The sequence below is a fragment of the Juglans microcarpa x Juglans regia genome, chromosome 5D, assembly GCF_004785595.1.
Source record: "Juglans microcarpa x Juglans regia isolate MS1-56 chromosome 5D, Jm3101_v1.0, whole genome shotgun sequence".
Taxonomy (NCBI): domain Eukaryota; kingdom Viridiplantae; phylum Streptophyta; class Magnoliopsida; order Fagales; family Juglandaceae; genus Juglans; species Juglans microcarpa x Juglans regia.
In genome coordinates, this window is record NC_054602.1 from 6,757,752 (window position 1) to 6,775,311 (window position 17,560).

The window sequence follows — 17,560 nt, forward strand, 5'->3', positions numbered from 1 at the left end:
TGACTTATACAGTCCTCGTATATAAATATTGCTAGCACACTTTTTTTTTTAAAAAAAATATATTTTAATTATGAATGCCATTATTTTTGAAAAGTAAGAAGGGCTGTTATCTTAATTAACACGTAAAAGCTAAAGGTAAAAAGGGTCAAAGGTGAATTTCAACTGGTGGCAGTAAATTAATAAAGACTTAAAAAAAATGTCCGTTAAAAAGGCTTTTATTAATTATTATATGAACAATGTACGTATAGTCTTCATTTAAAAATTACAATATAAGATTAAATAATTTTATCTTTAAAATTTTTTAAAATTATAAATATATTTCTCTTAAAATAATATTTGTTTTATTTAATAAAAAATCTACGTATACATCCTCTAAGCAAAGATTACAAATAAAATTATATATATATATATATAGAATTAGATATCTTTCGGCTTCATTTACGTGCGTTGTTTCCAGCTCGTATTCTCTTTTTCATTATTTCTTTTGGGACCCGCCTTTTAATGACTGTACTTGATTATACTTTATATTTTTTGGTCGGATAAATAAGTGGCTACTGCACCTCCATACCAACACACCACATGACAGACACCTGATTTATAAAACTCTTATCTTTTGTAACATTAGCAATTCAGCATTAGGATTTTAAATTGAATTTTAGGTTTTTTTGAAATATTAAATATATATGTTTCTTTTGTCTATTTATTATTTCATTAAATAAATTATTGATATAAAAACTTATCACATTAATTATCAAAAAAAAAAAAACTTCAGCATTGTATTCTTTTATAAATATAAATAGCAAAAAAACGTAAGTTGGATTCACTTTAAAATCCTAATTTGGCTACATGAATAGCAAAAACTTCAGCATTGATAATTTGGCTACATGAAATTGAAAATTGGTACAAGACATGACGTCTTGTAATTTGGTTGTTTTCCAACCAAAAAAATGATACTTGCAAGTCACGTGAATTATTTTTCATAAGCAACAAAATCCAACATAAAGCCAAAGTGATATATTTTAGACTGATACTCAAACGATAATTTAGGGATACATAAGTATAATTTTATTTTTTTCATTATATATATATATATATATATAAGTATGCCATATGCCTTTGTCCTATGTTCAAGGTTTTAGTTTCTTTGTAATTTACTTTCTCAAGTTTGGGAATGAACAATAATTTCATTGCCAAATTTGGGAAGACACAATAATGACAATAATAATACGCAAGTTTGCAAGGACGTTGCTTTGAACTTTGTCCACAAAATGACAATAACTCTTCATATTTGGAGAATGAGTTAATCTCAGATATTCTATGAATAGTAATGAAAAAATAATAATAAAATATTAAATAATAATGAATAATAATAAAAAGTAGGTAAAAAATAATAATAAAATAATGAACAATAGTAAAACTAGCTCTTAACTCTTCTAGAAAATGTTAAACATTTTCATAGATTAGGTATTCCAATGTTTTTTGGGCAAATTTTCTTGAATGTTCAAAGTACTTAACATTTGGGTTAGAAGCAACTGGGGTAGATTATCAAACTAAACTACTTTCTGTGATCTCAAGTTTAGTGGTGAAGAAACGGTAAAAAAATTTAGTGCACATTCATGTAAGTGACCGTTGGGGCCAATATTCTGCGGCTCGAACCCACATTATTCCCTAAAAACATGGGTGTAAGTCCTTGTCAGACAATATGAAAATGATATGTTAACCAACCAACAGTTCTACCGTTCTAAGATGATGAATTAATGCCGAGTGATAGGAGATAAAACAAAATAATTCGGCAGACGCTTTCTTGGCATCTTATAATTTCAACTCATGGAAAGAAAATATTTTTCTCAGTTCGCAAACAGATTATCCAGCACTCAAAAGATCAATAACGTATTTGTCCAAAACTTATATCAATATGTCTGGAACACTCAACAAAGAGCTAAGCATGATTCCCACTTTAATAAGTAGCAATCAAAATCATCATCATATTGGATGGAAAATTCTGGGAAGCATCAATAGAGAGAGAGAGACCTAACAATCTATGGAAATGCAGCTTTGGGCGACGGTTGAGGCATCAGCACTGCCCACAAAGGGATTTATCTTCACCCAGACAAGAGAGAAGACTGAGGCCAACAGCACCGACCATAGAACAACAATGGTTGGAGTCCGGTTTTGGCGGCCCATGAGACCCTTTAGGAAGGGGTAAAGATGGAGAATGACCCAGAAGGAAAAGAAAACCTTGCCAAAGAGTGGCCCCCATGCTTCGTATCCTTTATTAAGAGCATCAGAAAATCCAGCCACAACACCCACCATATTGACGATGATGAGTGTTGTTGGAGGGATCAAAACTGTTGTCCACTTGACAAGGTAGAGCTCACCAAATTCTCCGTCATCGGCTGCTTTTGAAGTGACTGTGAAATTGGTATCAACGCCGGCCAACATCTTCAGGAATCCTTGGAAAACAGCAAAGAGATGGGCCGAAACACCTCCAATCACCCAGAACTGTTCATTGCGCCACCAGTCTTCAATGCTGACACCACTCCACCGCAGCTCAAGCACGCTTGTCACAATAATGGAGATGAAAAGTCCAAGAAAGAGCATACTTGCAACGTTGGACAACTGCATCAAACGGAAAGGTATGTTGTGAAAATAGCTTTTGAAGAAAATGAACATGAAAAACAGGACTGTAGCAAGACTTGATCTTTAATTTTAAGGGTAAGTAGAAGAAGTTACCGTTGGTATGATAAATTTTCCTGTGAGAAGGCAGATTGCTGGGATTGTGCAATAAGCAACAAGAGGGAGGGAAGTAAACGGATAAACGATGGTGTTTATGTAGGCTAGTCTTTGAAGATACTTGAGGCGGCCTCCTGCAAATCCATACCATAGCGGACAGTGTCTGCTAAGGAAAATCTCAACAGATCCAAGTGCCCACCGGAGAACTTGGTGCAGTCGATCAGAAAGGTTGATAGGGGCTGACCCTTTGAATGCAGGCCTTACGGGCATGCAGTAAATTGATCTCCATCCTCTACAATGCATCTTGAAACCCGTTAAAATATCCTCAGTGACCGAACCATATATCCAACCAATCTGCAAATCCAGAACACGAAATTGTGAATTAATGCACTGTCTTCAAAGTAAGATTAGTAATGGTTAATGCTCAAGTGAAAGATCAGGGGTAAATGCTGAAATGTTTGTAGCTGGAATCCAATTGTCTGTTGGAATCCTAAATTAACAAAGGTGTTGCAATGTATTTCGCATTCTTGTCCAATTGCAATAATAGAGAAGTCCACCTCTTTTCCCCATGCAGTCTTCTCTTCATAACCACAGCCAATGACATGAATTGCTTCCTTGATCAATGTTGATGGGTTAACAGAATCGGGCACTCCTCCATTTTCCATCAGTGTAGACTCAATAAATACGGAGGACAAGCCAAAAGTTTTCTCAAAGCTCATCTGTGAGATCAGCATTGACCTTTCATGCTCATCATAATCTGCACAAGGAAAACGCATCCTATTTATTGAAAGGTCTTTTAATTATTTCCATCAAATATAATTGCCTTCATAAGTAGACTTACTATCAATCTCCCTGAGGTTAAATATGGCAGCATCGAGCTCTTCACGTTTTGCATCTCTGTATACTTCTGAGGGATCTTTAGAGGCCTTCTTGGAGGGGCAGCAACAAGAGCAGCATCCACACCATGAGCATGACGATGAGGAGGAGGAAGCCTTAGGTAAGCTGGGCAAAGAAGCAGGCCCGTAGCCATAAAGAGCTTGCCTGTTGAAAACACAACCTGTTCCCACATAAACTGGTCCTTGAATGCCATCTAGTCCTTTCATGTTGACCTGAAATTGAGATGAAGATATTCTCAAATCTCAAAAGCTCCACAACTGGTGTAATTATGCAGGGATCTGTCATGGCCATTACCGCATTGGCTTTTTTCTTTTTCTTTTTCATCAAAATCTTCCATTTTACTATAAAAAGTGATACGCTAATATGAAAATCACGTAATACGACACTTTCTACATAAATTTTGATAATAGAACATTTTGATTTATACTGAAACATAACTCGAAATCACAGCTTGAATACAACTGAGTCAAAGTATTGACATTCTTAGGATATAAAGTCAAAAACCAAATAACGTATCCTTGATACTATCCAGAAAATTAAAAAATTGAAACTCATTTTTTTATCATTTGAACTAATTATCAAAACTCCCAAACAGATCAATCAACTAAAAGTTTATAAATTTTTTTATAATTGTTCAGTTTCTGATAATAGTTCAAAACCGCCATGTTATTCTTATTTCTAAATAGAGTTACTAAATTCATATTTAAAATAAAAAGTTGTAATATAAAAGAGAATAATGAAACTATTTGAACGAATGCAGCATGTATGCTAGCTTTAGCTTTAAACTTACATCAAAGAAAACAGTGTTGCGATTGGCGTATCTGTCACTTCGATCAATGCCATCAAATCTCTGAGGAAACTGCACGTAGCATACGTCTCCACGAACTTGAGGGTCCATCAAGAAACACATTGCCTCTCGAATTGCCTTGCTATTATTAACATAGTGATCACAGTCAAGATTGAGGATGTAAGGCGCATTTGTGAGAACTGCAGACACCCTAACCTGAATAAAACCAAGAATTCAAGTGTTACTGAAATGTTGATGTTCCCATGCAATCATTTATTTTCATTGAAATTTAAACATACCAGAGCATTTTCAGCACCGGCTTTCTTGTGGTGTTGGTAGCCTGGTCTTTTCTCTCTGGAGACATAAACCAGTCGAGGAAGTTCATTTCCCTCTATGTCATGAGTACCACTATGCCCAAGGAAAACCTGAAGAGGTGAAAAATGGATTTATGTGAATCACAGTACTAAACAAGAAACTTGAAAGCTAAATATTGCACAACTAACTTAAATTTTAAATTAGAAAATCAGCTATAGGTTAGATTGACCTGAATCATGCCTGGGTGGTCACGGCTGTTATTCCCTGGCCAAGGTGTTCCATCTTCCATAGTCCAGCCTTCTTCTGGCATTTTCTGAGCCTTTGCAACTAAAGCATTAATTCGCACTTTAAACTCTTCATAATCTCTCTGTAACAAAACAAAAACAAACATTAATACATAATTCATCACCGCCATAAATCTAATAGGCTATTTGCATGCACATAATGAAGATATTAATCGAGTTTCATCCTGAAGCAGTTTCAGCTACTTGCCTTCATTGCTCTACGTTCCTTCACAAAAGAAGGTTGCACTTTATCCCTCAAGTAGTCAATCTTCTGTGCAAAGTAAAACTCTGGTGCACGTGGTTCAATGGCATATTTTTTGCAGAATGGTACCCACTTCCTTGCAAAGTCAGCAGTTTCAACAAGAGATTCAAATGAAAGCATGGCAGCTCCATCATCAGACACATAGCAGGAGACTTTATCGACAGGGTAGTCCACCGCAAGGATGGAAAGCACAGTATTGGCAGTGATCAGTGGGGGTTCTTTCATCGGATCGACTGTACTCACAAAGAAATCCACAGCAGCAAGCTCAGACGGTTCACCGTCCCTTTCATACCTGAAATGGCAGTGAGTTTACCACTAGTACGTATTCAAGTTCAACAACAGTTAATATATTTATGTGTAAACTTTACTTCATTAATCAGGTCCAACGTCAGGTATGCTAGCTCTTAATTACCATTTCTGTATATTCAATAGATATATTCACTGTTTCTCTAATCTCTCCATGCATGTCAAATCTAGTAGGCTTTGGTTTTACTTGCGGGTAAGTTAGCATGGGGTTGATGCAGAAACACCCCGTTGACAATGATCCTAACCAGGCTTAATGCTAAATTTTCAGAAACGAGAAAAGTCTGAGTTTCACAGAGGATAAGGACATTAATGGTAGGTAGGTGGTACATGAAATCTAGTTGCAGTATTAAACCATTTCCAAGATATTATAGCTTGGACCTTTGACATCTACAACAATATGAATTTGAGTAATAGATCATATGTACCTTGCAGATAGCTCATCGATATATGTCTCTCTATTGATTGGAGACCATTTAGGGAACTGATCCAATACCCAAGAAACAGCAAACCAGATCTCACATATGACAGAAGTGAGCCAAAGGCCAAAAGCACTGTCTACGGGGTTTGTTATTCGGTAATGGAAAAAGAGCGATAAAACTACAAGCCGCATAATTATGACACATCTGTATGGTGTGAGTTTGCTGGATGGAATTGGAACAACACTTGAAAGTGGCTGTACAGCCTCTGGGGACCTGCGAAAGAAATCAGCAGATCTCATTAATGTTTATAAATTTTGTAGGATAAAAGCAAATATCAATATTTCAATAGAGACTGGTCCAAAATATATAGTCACAAATGTGAGAAACTATCTCATGTCTCCCATTGAAATAGATTTATACTCGATTTAATAACGATTAGTTCCTTTCATCACCACAAAGAAAATATCCAACCGACAACCATCAAGTGACACATGGATTAGGTAATGGTTTTTCGGAAAAGAAAAAACATGTTCCCTCAGGTAATCCTTCAGGAGACCTATTGTTAGGATCAACTTAAAACTAAAATATATTCTCTTCTACATTGCTCATATATTCTCAGTTGAAATGAAGTTTATTTGAACTTACTGTTTGTCTTCCATCTGCTGCTCTGGTGGAATTTTATCCTCCTTTTTAGCCTTAATTTCGGCCTTAGTTGCAGCTTTTTTCTTCTTGTTCTTCTTATCCTTCCAACTCTCTACTCTGTTCTTCCATATTGGATTCCCAGATTCATCATTCATTTCTTCAAGAAAACATCAATCAATTACCAAAATTATCGTAGAAGATCAAAAATCAATATGACACCAGAGATCAATTTTACTTACCACTATCCACAGTAGATACACTACTGACATGTCTAGCATGAACTCCAACATCCTGTACCTGCCAAAATGAATGATACTAAGCTGTGAACATCCTACCATTCTCAATCACCATCACAAGGACAGCGGTTTTCATCTCACTTCCTAAAATTATAAATCATACTACCTCCAACTAGAGTTGTATGTAAAATAAAGAACGCCTGGTGACATTCTTACGTGAGAATCATTAAGGTGAGCAGCCATTGTGGATCGATCGCTGGATGCCTTTAGTCCAGCTTCATCGATTGACTTATCTAGAGGATTCATAGTCACACTATCAGTTTAGGAATTTAAATCAAGAATCCCAACGTTAGCATTCAGAAGACTGCCTATTATAGAAGACACAGAGCAATCCAGATTAGAGCAACGTAATTTCTTTTTATTAGAAAGGTAAAATTAAAGAAAGTAATTTAATGTATTTCACAATAGAAAGAGGATTTGATCTAATCCCCTTCCTCTCAACACCAATAAATATGTCAGAAAATAGTTGAGCATTACATGAACTCATAATATTCCCAGAGCTAGTTATAGTCATGTAGATATCCTCTTTAATAGTCATTTCCGAATCATATAATGCAAAAGATTAACCCTTCAAACAATCGCAAACAAATATAATGCAAAAGATGAACCCTTCAAACAATCGCAAATAAACTTGAATTTGAAATTCCAGAGGTGGAGAGTTACCTTCATAAGGAGCAGCACACCTCAAGCATGCTTTCCGGCCTTCCTTAATCTCATAATCGACACAAGCCTTGCAAATGGAGAAATTGCATTCATGGCAAGCCACAAACACCTCTCCATTGTTATTGACCCCAACTTGCTCACCACAAGAGTTGCAAACAGGAACCCCAGACTCCATCATATTGTTTCTACTTCCCCTTTCCTTATGGACGCAACACCTCAACCAGACCTTCCGATGGGTCTCTCCGTGTCCTTCTTAATCTTCCTTGCTTCGATGGCTTTATATGAATAACCCTATTCCCCAGTAGGGTATTGCTGGTCTTTGTGAGAGGGTGGTGCATTCATTTTTATTATACTGAGAAGGGTTGGAGGGTGGTGGTTGGAATGGCCTGTAGGTTGGGGTGTTGGTGTCATTGATCTGCACAGACAGAGAGAGATGAGAAGCAACGTCTATTTTTTTGGTACGAAGAAAAGAGAATTTAAAATTTTGCGGGAAGTCTAAGGAAGCTTTCGGTTGGGCAAGGTACATCTTTAACCAACCAACAATATTGCAGACAAGTCTTCAAGGAAGATCAGCAGCCTGGCATCCAACATCACAATTGGTGCTCTACATTAATGGATTGAGGCCAGCAGTACTATTTAATGGGTCAGGTAGTTTTGGCCTTTGGTCTTCTTAAAATAGGCCTAACCTCAACTAAAATCGAAGTTGCTAGCTCTAGTTGTCGGAATTGTGACATTGTTCTTCAAGTTCCACCACCATGGATTGAATGGTCCGTCATAAATGATCATGTTAGGTTTATGGTGACAAGCATTTGTCTAATTTGAAAACAAACTTTTCCACATTCTCCGTTAAATGGGTTTTTCTCATTCGGCAGTGATGCGTCCTTCAAATCGTAGATGGTCTTATATTCACTTGGCCAAATTCTTGACCATTGTTTTGTTGGTCCCGCTTATGTAATAGGCATAAAAACCCAACTTCAATCCGATTGTACTAGCATTCGGTTAGTCAGTGCATCCTCTCTGGAGATGTTTCATCTGATTATGTTCGATCTTTTGTGGGAGGTGAATTATACTCGGTCTCTCAAACAGAAAACAGTTAAAAAGGGCATTCCAATCAAGAGTCGGCTCTTTCTTAAGCCCCAAATTGAAGTCGCTCTGCGATTTACATATTCCTATTTGGCACAATCCCATCAATCGGTAGATCATCCATGTTAAAAGCCATGCATTCTGAGGAATGTGGCGGAATCCCAAGGATGTGCAAGCTGCATACCACATGATTGTGAATCCATGTCCTGAAAATCAAATATTAAGAATATACCACCGGAGACAAGCTCATAAAAGGACGAGGTATAACTGAAAATGTCTTTTAATGACACCAAAAAAAAAATAATTCAGATTGTGAATGTACCTAAGATGGGGGGGATGTTTAGTAGAATTCAGAAGAATCCGATTGGATTTGAGTATACAAGAAATACAAACAAAAATTACATCATAATGGTAACAAAAATGAAAACACCTTAAAACCATTTCCCGAGGAATAGATCTCCGTAAGATCCTCAATGGCATGAGGGGCTTCACCGAAAACCAGAGTCATATAACTAGTTACTATAACAGTTACATGTCATATACTGAAGACTAACTACTCCCAACTTAAACAATCTTAAAAGTTCACTGACATGCCCTCAAACAGGCAGCCGCACCATGTCATTTAATTGAGCTTATTGTTAAGACCCCTGCCAAGTATCCTTGAGATCTCAACCATCATAGGAAGCACAGAATGAAGCATGGTCCCTGGAGTAAAAAGAGTACCTAAGCAAACTGTCGATAATCTTCCACTATGCCAAAGATGGGTTTGCCCTCCAAAGTTGGGAATATCTATCAACAAATTCAATGACGTGCAGCTTTTATCTACGATACAGAATAGACTTTCACAACTTTTGTTGTATCACAAACAAGAAGGTTTTCTGTTTCAGTTGGAGTGGTGCAAAGCCAATTGACCTGCCGAAGTGTAAGCACACAAGATGAGAAGCTCTATATAAACAGAAACAAAGAGAGACAAGCAACAGAGATCCAAGAAGTTTGCGGAGAAAATGCAATAAGAACTCACTTTTTTGCTGAGATTGATGTTCAAATGTGGATTGTTGTCGTCATTAGATTGCCCTGCATCAAGGTATTTGGACCAATCCCAGACCTTCACAGACTTATCATTTCCTCCTGAAATAATGAATTTCCCTCTCTCCCCAAACAAAGAGAACGCCCTGCAGCGAGTAGTTGTTAAAATAAACTAAGTTTTGTTTCATATAGTTGCATACAAGCAAAGCACTTACACACAAGAGACGGCAGCAGTATGCCCCCCGAATGAGTAATCCAAATGCAACCTCTTTTGTCTGCTTTGATCTGGGTTTTCTACCTCACCACTAGGACTACCATCTTTAGACCTTGATTGAGATCCTTTCTGGGGTTTTGTAGAGCTTTTTGACCTCATGGCAGCAAGTTCTAACTCGATATTAATCACATCAACAGCACCATCACCCCTCGCGACAGCACACATCTTGCCTAAGTTGTCCAACATATCAACTTCTGAAACCGCTAGTGCATGCACAAAAGCAGGATTAAAGCATTGTCCCGAACTACCACTACTGTTCGTGTCAGGCAAACCTGCAGTTAACAAAACATGGCAAGGTTGAATTAGTTCATGCATTGATACTACACCAAGACTCCATTTGTTTTCATGATGTATAAAATTATTAGTAGAATCATGCGACATATGTCAAGGTCTATCCATCTTTTATAATTGACTTGTAATATACATATCACATTATTGTAAAAAATAACATTGAATAATTTGTGAGAGGCTGTAAAGCTTTCAATTTAACTCTTTATCAATTATTTTGTTAAATTCCATTTCCACCACAAATTGACCTGCTTTCTGTGAAGTTCACTTCTTAACCACAACTTCACAAACTGGCAACTATTGCCCAAGCAACATATACCCGCATCAATCTTTGGGAGGCTACAGGTCAAAGGTCTGAAAGTTTTTTTTTTTTATACGTTAAATAGAACTTGGAATTACAACTGAAAAAATATATATATTTTCATCAAATTACAAGATGGCAAGAAGATTATATTCTCACCATAAGGATTGCTTAGCATTTTGCATAGGATGAAAAGATGAAAAACTAAGCCCTGTTTCAGAACAGATGTATATAATATAAGCCGAGGTGGGTAGACAATTCATGTTCCAAGACTAGCATGCTAGACTTGATGCTTTTCAAAGCCCATGAGAAGTGGGGGAACAAATCTCACTTTGGTTAAACCACATTAGGGTCTTGGAAAGTGCAAAATCAAATACTAGAGATAAGGAGAGACCAGAGTAGACAGATATATACCGAAATCAAGAATTCTGTAAGGGCGCCCTTTGGAGAAGTCCCACAAAACTAGCCTTGAGTCAAGTCCTCCAGTAATAACTGCTGACATACACAAGCAGAAATTGGTACTCAAAAGAATTGTTAATGGTTCAGAAACTATTATTAGATTTTGGAAAAAGTAGCAAAGACAGCATTCATGTTACATGTTAGTAGTTCAACAATCATTCGGTCAACATGTGAGAAGATTAATGTCAAATAAGAGGAACCCCTAAAGACCTTAGCTGCATTCACAGTAACCATGGCTCCTATATCATCATTGAGACTCCAAGTGCAAGCGTGAGTGGACATCAGAGAGAGAGGAGAGAGAGAGAGAGAGGGCTACAAAATAAATACAAGAAGTACCTTCCCAAGGTCTCCAAGGAAGAAATTGCACACTGCTACAGATCTAGAATATAGAGTTAAGGTGATAGAAGTACTAGAAATGTCTCAAAACAGACAAGTCAAGCAATGTAAAAGAACAGAACATGTCACATAGATGGCACATGGTGAAGGTTGAACAGGGAATACTTTTAAATTTACCAGGATACACTTGAATGGCCAGCCCTTAGTGTTTTATAAAGGCAATGCTGGTGGATGTCAATGATCTGCCATAGAGATCATATGATCAGCAGCTAACCACAGTAAAGAAGAATTACTAACTTTTATTCTTGTTCTTGCACTTAAGAATAACATAAGATGAAAATGAATTTCATTGGCCAAAGAAAGAAGTAGATCAAGAAAAAACACGAAATGGTTAAATTGAAAAAAACAACCCTTAAAGACTTCAACTAACTGATAATAGTTGCAACAAAGGATAGGATGATGTATCTGAGGTAACAACAAGAGTAAAAATAATCATATCAAATCATAGAGAATAAGCACAATAGTAAAATCATGTCTTTCTGTCATAAATCAAATTATATATTTTTATTATATTATGTCTAATTCACATATCATATGGAAATGTATAATTTTCTGAATAGACTGAAAAAAATAATCAACTATATACAGAATCCATGAATTCCTGATTTGAAATTCGTGACTCGAGACTTTACTGAATTGCTTCCAATAAATAAAAGCACACTTATAATTCACAACTTGATCCGTTGCCTCCACAGTAAACATGTGGGTACAAACCGTGCACAATAAGAAAGAAGAATTTTAAATATTCACAAAAACTCTATGACAGAAATAAGCATCGTTAAAGATGCTGACATGCAAGGCCCAAAAGAAGATAAATTTTTGTCAACTAGAACGTATCAATCTAAGCTGACCAGATGCTAGGAGACCCCTTCCCCCAAACTAAACCCCTGCCCCCCACGAACTGTTGAATACATAACAAATGCAGTGAATATACATTTGGCATAAAAGCGCTCTGAACTGAAAATAATGCATACAACTCAACACATACATTACTAAGAGAAAAAATTGAATTAATTCATAGAAAGTACCTTCACTTCACCACCATCGTCTGCAGCAGCAAGAAAAGAGGACTTAGAGTTGCATACAACCTGCATAGATGGAAACAAGGTTATTTTGGAAGAGCTAAGATTACCATCACCAAAACATCTTGTGGCCTAGACATACAGAGGTAGTCTAGCAAACCAATAAGCTAGCAGAAAAACATGAATAGTACAAAAACACACACAACAACTACCATCATTAAAACAGGAGGGAAATGTCATTGAATAGGGCCCAAAATAATTATAGTGCTAACTGTATACTACCTGTATACTTGGGCTATCCCTATTTTCGTATTAATAAAATTTCTTTTAGATATTAAAAATAATAATTATAGTGCTAAATACTTAAATCAATTGAAAACAGAGTGAAATGTAGATGAAAAAAAAATGCAGAAGCCATAAAATGTAGCTGCAAATACTGATTCTATTTTGATGCCGGAAATTCATATTCCAAAATTTTAAATAAAAAATAGTTAAAACTTGCAAGGAATGAGTATCAATTTATGTGACCAACTTGGCTCCTGTAAGGAAACGACCTCAAACTCAAATAAAGAATTAAACATAAAAAAAAGCAATGAGGAACCCATCTCCAATATGAAGTATAGAACCTAATTACATTCTTTTAACTTTTAACAGAAGTAATATATGGACACATCAGCGAAAACTACAACGATTATAGTTAGACAATAAGAAGCATGACTAATATTTCTACCTGATTTATCTCCTCTTTATTATAAGTATAAGTCTCCAATGGCTTCCATGCAGTGGCCTCCGAAAGAATAATGGGGGGAAAAAGAGAGAGAACATCAATAGTGACCATGATAAGATATACTGTTTTCTAGAAACTACAAATGTAACAATGAGCCCTGTGCAATAAGCTATATGTAACAATAGCGACTCTAAAATCAGAAATGCATAAAAATTTCAAAAATTCAACACAGGCTCCAAGAAAGGAATACCATGTGCACATCAAAACACTTGACCTCCTTTCCTGAAGAAACACAAATAATCTCTTCGTTCCCTGATTCAAGCAGCAATTATTTGCAAAAGATAATAAGTAAAGCTTTGAATATAAAGTAAAAAGCAAACTCAATCAAACACTAAATACATTACCAATCAAATTGGGTTTTACAGAATTGACTATTGACGAGATCTAAGGATTTTATATCCATAAAAATATTTATATATTAACAAAGACAATCATACCGACCTGACTTGAAACATAATGATGAAATGGGTTCCTTTGCAACATCCATCACAAGTTGCACGTCTTTGCATCGCATATCAAACCAGCAAATGCAACCATCCTATTTCATTAAACGCCCCGAATAAGAACATAAAATCTTAAGGATTCACTAACTTATATATCGTAAATCCTCCTCGTTTCTAACCAAAACCTAGTGTAACTGAGAAGATAACAAGACCTTTCTTTTTTGGTTCTTCGCATTGAATATAACAGCACCACATGGTTTTAATTCATCTAAAAAGTGAAAACCTCAGCTAAAGTAAAAGTCAAATAGCCATAAAAGTTTCTCCTGAGTGAGGAACTGGACATGCTCAAGCCAAGTCCCCAGAATTGAAAAGCCCGTGCTTCCATATTTTAAATTGATCGTGTTTCCAACTCTCTTAAGCACCCAAAAAAGGAAGAAATTATAGAAGAAAACGTTCCCAGAGGGAAACAGAGGGGGAGAGGAGAGAGTTTACGGTTAACCTCGCCGGAAGTGGCAACGAGGCCAGGACTTTCGCGAGAGGCGATGCAGCACGTGGCCGTGGCCTTGTGACCCCTAAGCCGTCTCGGGCTACTCTCCGTCATGTCGTCTTCGCTCTCTTCCTCGGTTTTTCACTCTCTATGCGCATAGGGTATGGCTTAGATAAACTAGATCCGGATTCGTATAAAATTGGTTAGTTATTTTCCACCATTATTTTATTTTATTTTTTAGGTTAATTTATAAAGAAAATTCATGACTACTTTATAATTTGAATTATTTTAGCAAAATTTTAATTCACTTCAATAACATAGATCGAGCATGTCAGATTTGGAATTGGAATGAGAATTTTTAATGATTTCGTTCTTATTAAATATTAACATTTCCATATATGATTTGCTATTTTGAAAAATTAACACTCACTCAAAAATATTAACCCTCCAACTATGTGTTAAAAAATTATCATTTTGTTCAAAACTATGAAAAAAGTCTTATTTGTTTAAATAATCCTTTCTTTTTTTCTGTTGGTGAGAAAAAAAAATTTCTCAAGTTTGGCTAGCTAGATTTAGGAATGTCAATATATGACATGACCCGTTAACCTAACACGAACACGACACTATAAAAGCGAATTTGGATTTGACCTTAACGGGTTCGGGTTAAAATGGGTTGACCCGCTAAGATTGGATTGTAATTTTTATTGTTTGGATTATAATTTTGTACTTGTAGTTAGTTTTTTTTTTTTATAGATACTATTTATATTTTAATACTTACATAAAATCAATCAGGTCAAATGAATTGAAACGAGTCTGTTCAACCCATTAACGTAAACGAGTTGAAACGGGTCGAGTCGTGTCATGTCAATTTATTTCATATTCAGTAATGGGTCAAAACGGACAATGACGTGTCAACTTGTTATCTTAGTGAGTTATGTTAATGTTTGAGATTTTGGCATGAAATTCTTAATGGGTTGTGTTAGGATTGACCCATTAAATATAGTGTACATATCTTGACATAACTTGTTAACATGATTTGACATCTCTAGTTAGACTTATATTTAGAAACTAAGAATCGGATATTTAGTGCACAATTGGCATTATTTATCTGATTAAAACGAGCTGACCTGTTAAGATATGATTAATAAATATGTCAATAATGTGTCAACCTGCAATAATCCATAAATTATATTATTATTGTTGAATTATAATATTGATATTTCTCATTATACTTATGTTTTTATTATTAGGATTGTAATTCTGAATTTATGTTCATATTTGTTATTGTAGGGTTTGTAATATTGATTTTATTATAGGTTAAAATTTTAAAAAATATTCATATTTTATGTCAGTAAGTAGTCTTATTATTTTTTTAGATATTGTGACTACTAATACATATAGATTTTAACTTTTATATGAAATTATGTTAATTAAGTCAAATGAGTTATGTGTGTTAGTTCAACCCATTTAATAAAACGAATTGAAATGAGTCGTACTATGTTGACATATTTTTAATTAATTATTAAACAGATCAGAATGGATGACACAACATTACTCGCTATCTAAATAGGTTGGATTTGGATTTGAATGTTTGACATGTTTAGTTTAACAGGTCGGGTTTAAGTTGATCTATATAGTCGAATGTTCATGATATGACACGACCCGTAAACACAAATTGTCATCCCTATTTTACACTATAAAAGAAAAAGAAAAGTAGGCTTTTATGCTCAAGTTTAGTTGCTGCATAAGTTGTTTGATTTTGCCTACCGTTCTCAAGAAAAATTCTATTTTCAAATTGGTATATAGAGTGTTATATATGACAAAATTTCATTTGAAAGATATATTTTAAAATTTGAATCTTACAAATCAGATATTATCATTTTAAAGGATATGGATAATATGCTCTACACATTAATTTGAGAATAAGTCATTTCTCAATCCTCATTATTAAACATTTCTATTATTATTCATTGAACTTGTTAAGAAAATAAATAAGAAAAGTCCTTATAATGGATTATATTATTGATATTAGATATTAAGGCCTGGTTTGGTTTCATAAACCTTTCAAACCATTTCATCCCATTTCATTTAATCTCAACATCCAAACATCATTCAAACACAAATATTTTTTAATTCTAAAATTTTAAATTTTTAACTTTTTCATCTAATTATTACCTAATCATTATAACTTTCTCAAACTTCAAAATAAAACATAAAAAATAATTTAACTTTTTCAAATCTCAAAACAAAAATTATATTTTAACTATTTTTTAACTTTATAATTTTGCATTTAACTTCTTTTCTCTCATTTTCCAAAACTTCATAAAAAATTTAAGTTAAATAATTTTACTACTATTCACAAATTTTTCATCTCATCTCATATTATTTGTATAACTAAACGAGACCTAAAAATATCGACTATTAGTCCATGGTGGAACAAGTCTCATTAGAGAGTAATTTATTTATTAATTGTCTGGACACATTTTTACGAAGCGGCCATAATGATGGTTAGAAATGAAAAAACAACAAAAGGAGTAGCAAAACAGTTGATTGTACATCAATTGTTTTATTTTAGCTTCATCGAACTCTAATTTCGATAATTTAATTTTGGCTCGTTGGTAAGAGACTTTCATAGCTTCGAAACTCAAGTTAATGAGAAGATGGTGAAAGATCTTAAAGATCAATGCTTCAGGATGTAAACTATCTTTAATTTCTAAATTGTAGTTTTGAAATGAGACACATTTTTAAAAAAAAAATCTTAATTTAATTGTGTAATGTTCTGAAAGAAGAAGAAGTCAAGTCAATAATTAGTAATAAAGTCCTGCTTATAAGTGGTCCGACTATTTTTTGTAGAAAATCAGTATTCTTATTATGAGTTGCCACATTAGAAATCATACAAAATAGAGAATAGATACAACAATGCACAATCATAAACCTTAGTCATAGGAGCCCCTCCCTCTCGAAACTAATGTCACCATCACGATTTTTGTTTCATCACTTCTGTCTCTTTACTCCGACGCCCAAGAGTTATGGAAGTTCCACCGCCACCATCTCAGTTTGACACCAACAGATTTTAACCCATGGCTACGAAACTACGAGAACCCTTCAAGTGCAAAACAATTTCCAATGATTGTTGCTCTGTGAACGATGACACCAAGTGTGAAACGTTCGAATGTCGCCGCCACTACAGTTGCGATGATCAGTTTGCAGGCAGGATGCTCAGACCCGATTTGCTTCCTTAGGAATCGAAAAATCGAAAGATTCTCCTAGGTCGGCGTTGATTCTCGACCAGGCCACCATCAATGCAATCCACACCGAGAGGGAGCACCTTCGCCAAACACACGTAGCCGCACCAGATTCATACAATAATTTTTTATTCCTCTTTTCCTC

At 35.1% G+C, this 17,560-nt stretch overlaps 1 protein-coding gene across 1 annotated transcript; it reads right to left on the reverse strand.

Annotated features, from left to right (window-relative positions):
• Positions 1–1,777: 1,777 nt before the first annotated feature.
• LOC121264820 (cellulose synthase A catalytic subunit 8 [UDP-forming]) lies at positions 1,778–14,332 on the reverse strand. The gene is made up of 25 exons (XM_041168123.1): positions 14,183–14,332; positions 13,682–13,778; positions 13,431–13,492; positions 13,184–13,240; positions 12,460–12,519; positions 11,557–11,613; positions 11,372–11,414; positions 10,991–11,068; positions 9,929–10,259; positions 9,709–9,859; positions 9,511–9,599; positions 8,872–8,954; positions 7,605–7,853; positions 7,098–7,174; positions 6,885–6,942; positions 6,649–6,802; positions 6,010–6,276; positions 5,225–5,570; positions 4,962–5,099; positions 4,717–4,842; positions 4,421–4,633; positions 3,575–3,842; positions 3,291–3,490; positions 2,734–3,087; positions 1,778–2,619 (listed from the first exon to the last, which is right to left on the reverse strand). Exons 1-25 carry the CDS (start codon positions 14,282–14,284, stop codon positions 2,032–2,034), a joined length of 4,248 nt encoding a protein of 1,415 aa, XP_041024057.1. The 5' UTR covers positions 14,285–14,332; the 3' UTR covers positions 1,778–2,031.
• Positions 14,333–17,560: the final 3,228 nt, after the last annotated feature.

Bases quoted from the DNA above. Each gene is read 5' to 3' on its own strand.
- LOC121264820 (XM_041168123.1), bottom strand. From the start codon at position 14,284: ATGACGGAGAGTAGCCCGAGACGGCTTAGGGGTCACAAGGCCACGGCC. The intron at 8,955-9,510 runs GATAAAAGCTGC...AGACATTTTCAG, and splicing joins AAAGTCTATTCTGTATCGTA to TTATACCTCGTCCTTTTATG. The intron at 4,634-4,716 runs GTATGTTTAAAT...GGTTTTATTCAG, and splicing joins CCGGTGCTGAAAATGCTCTG to GTTAGGGTGTCTGCAGTTCT.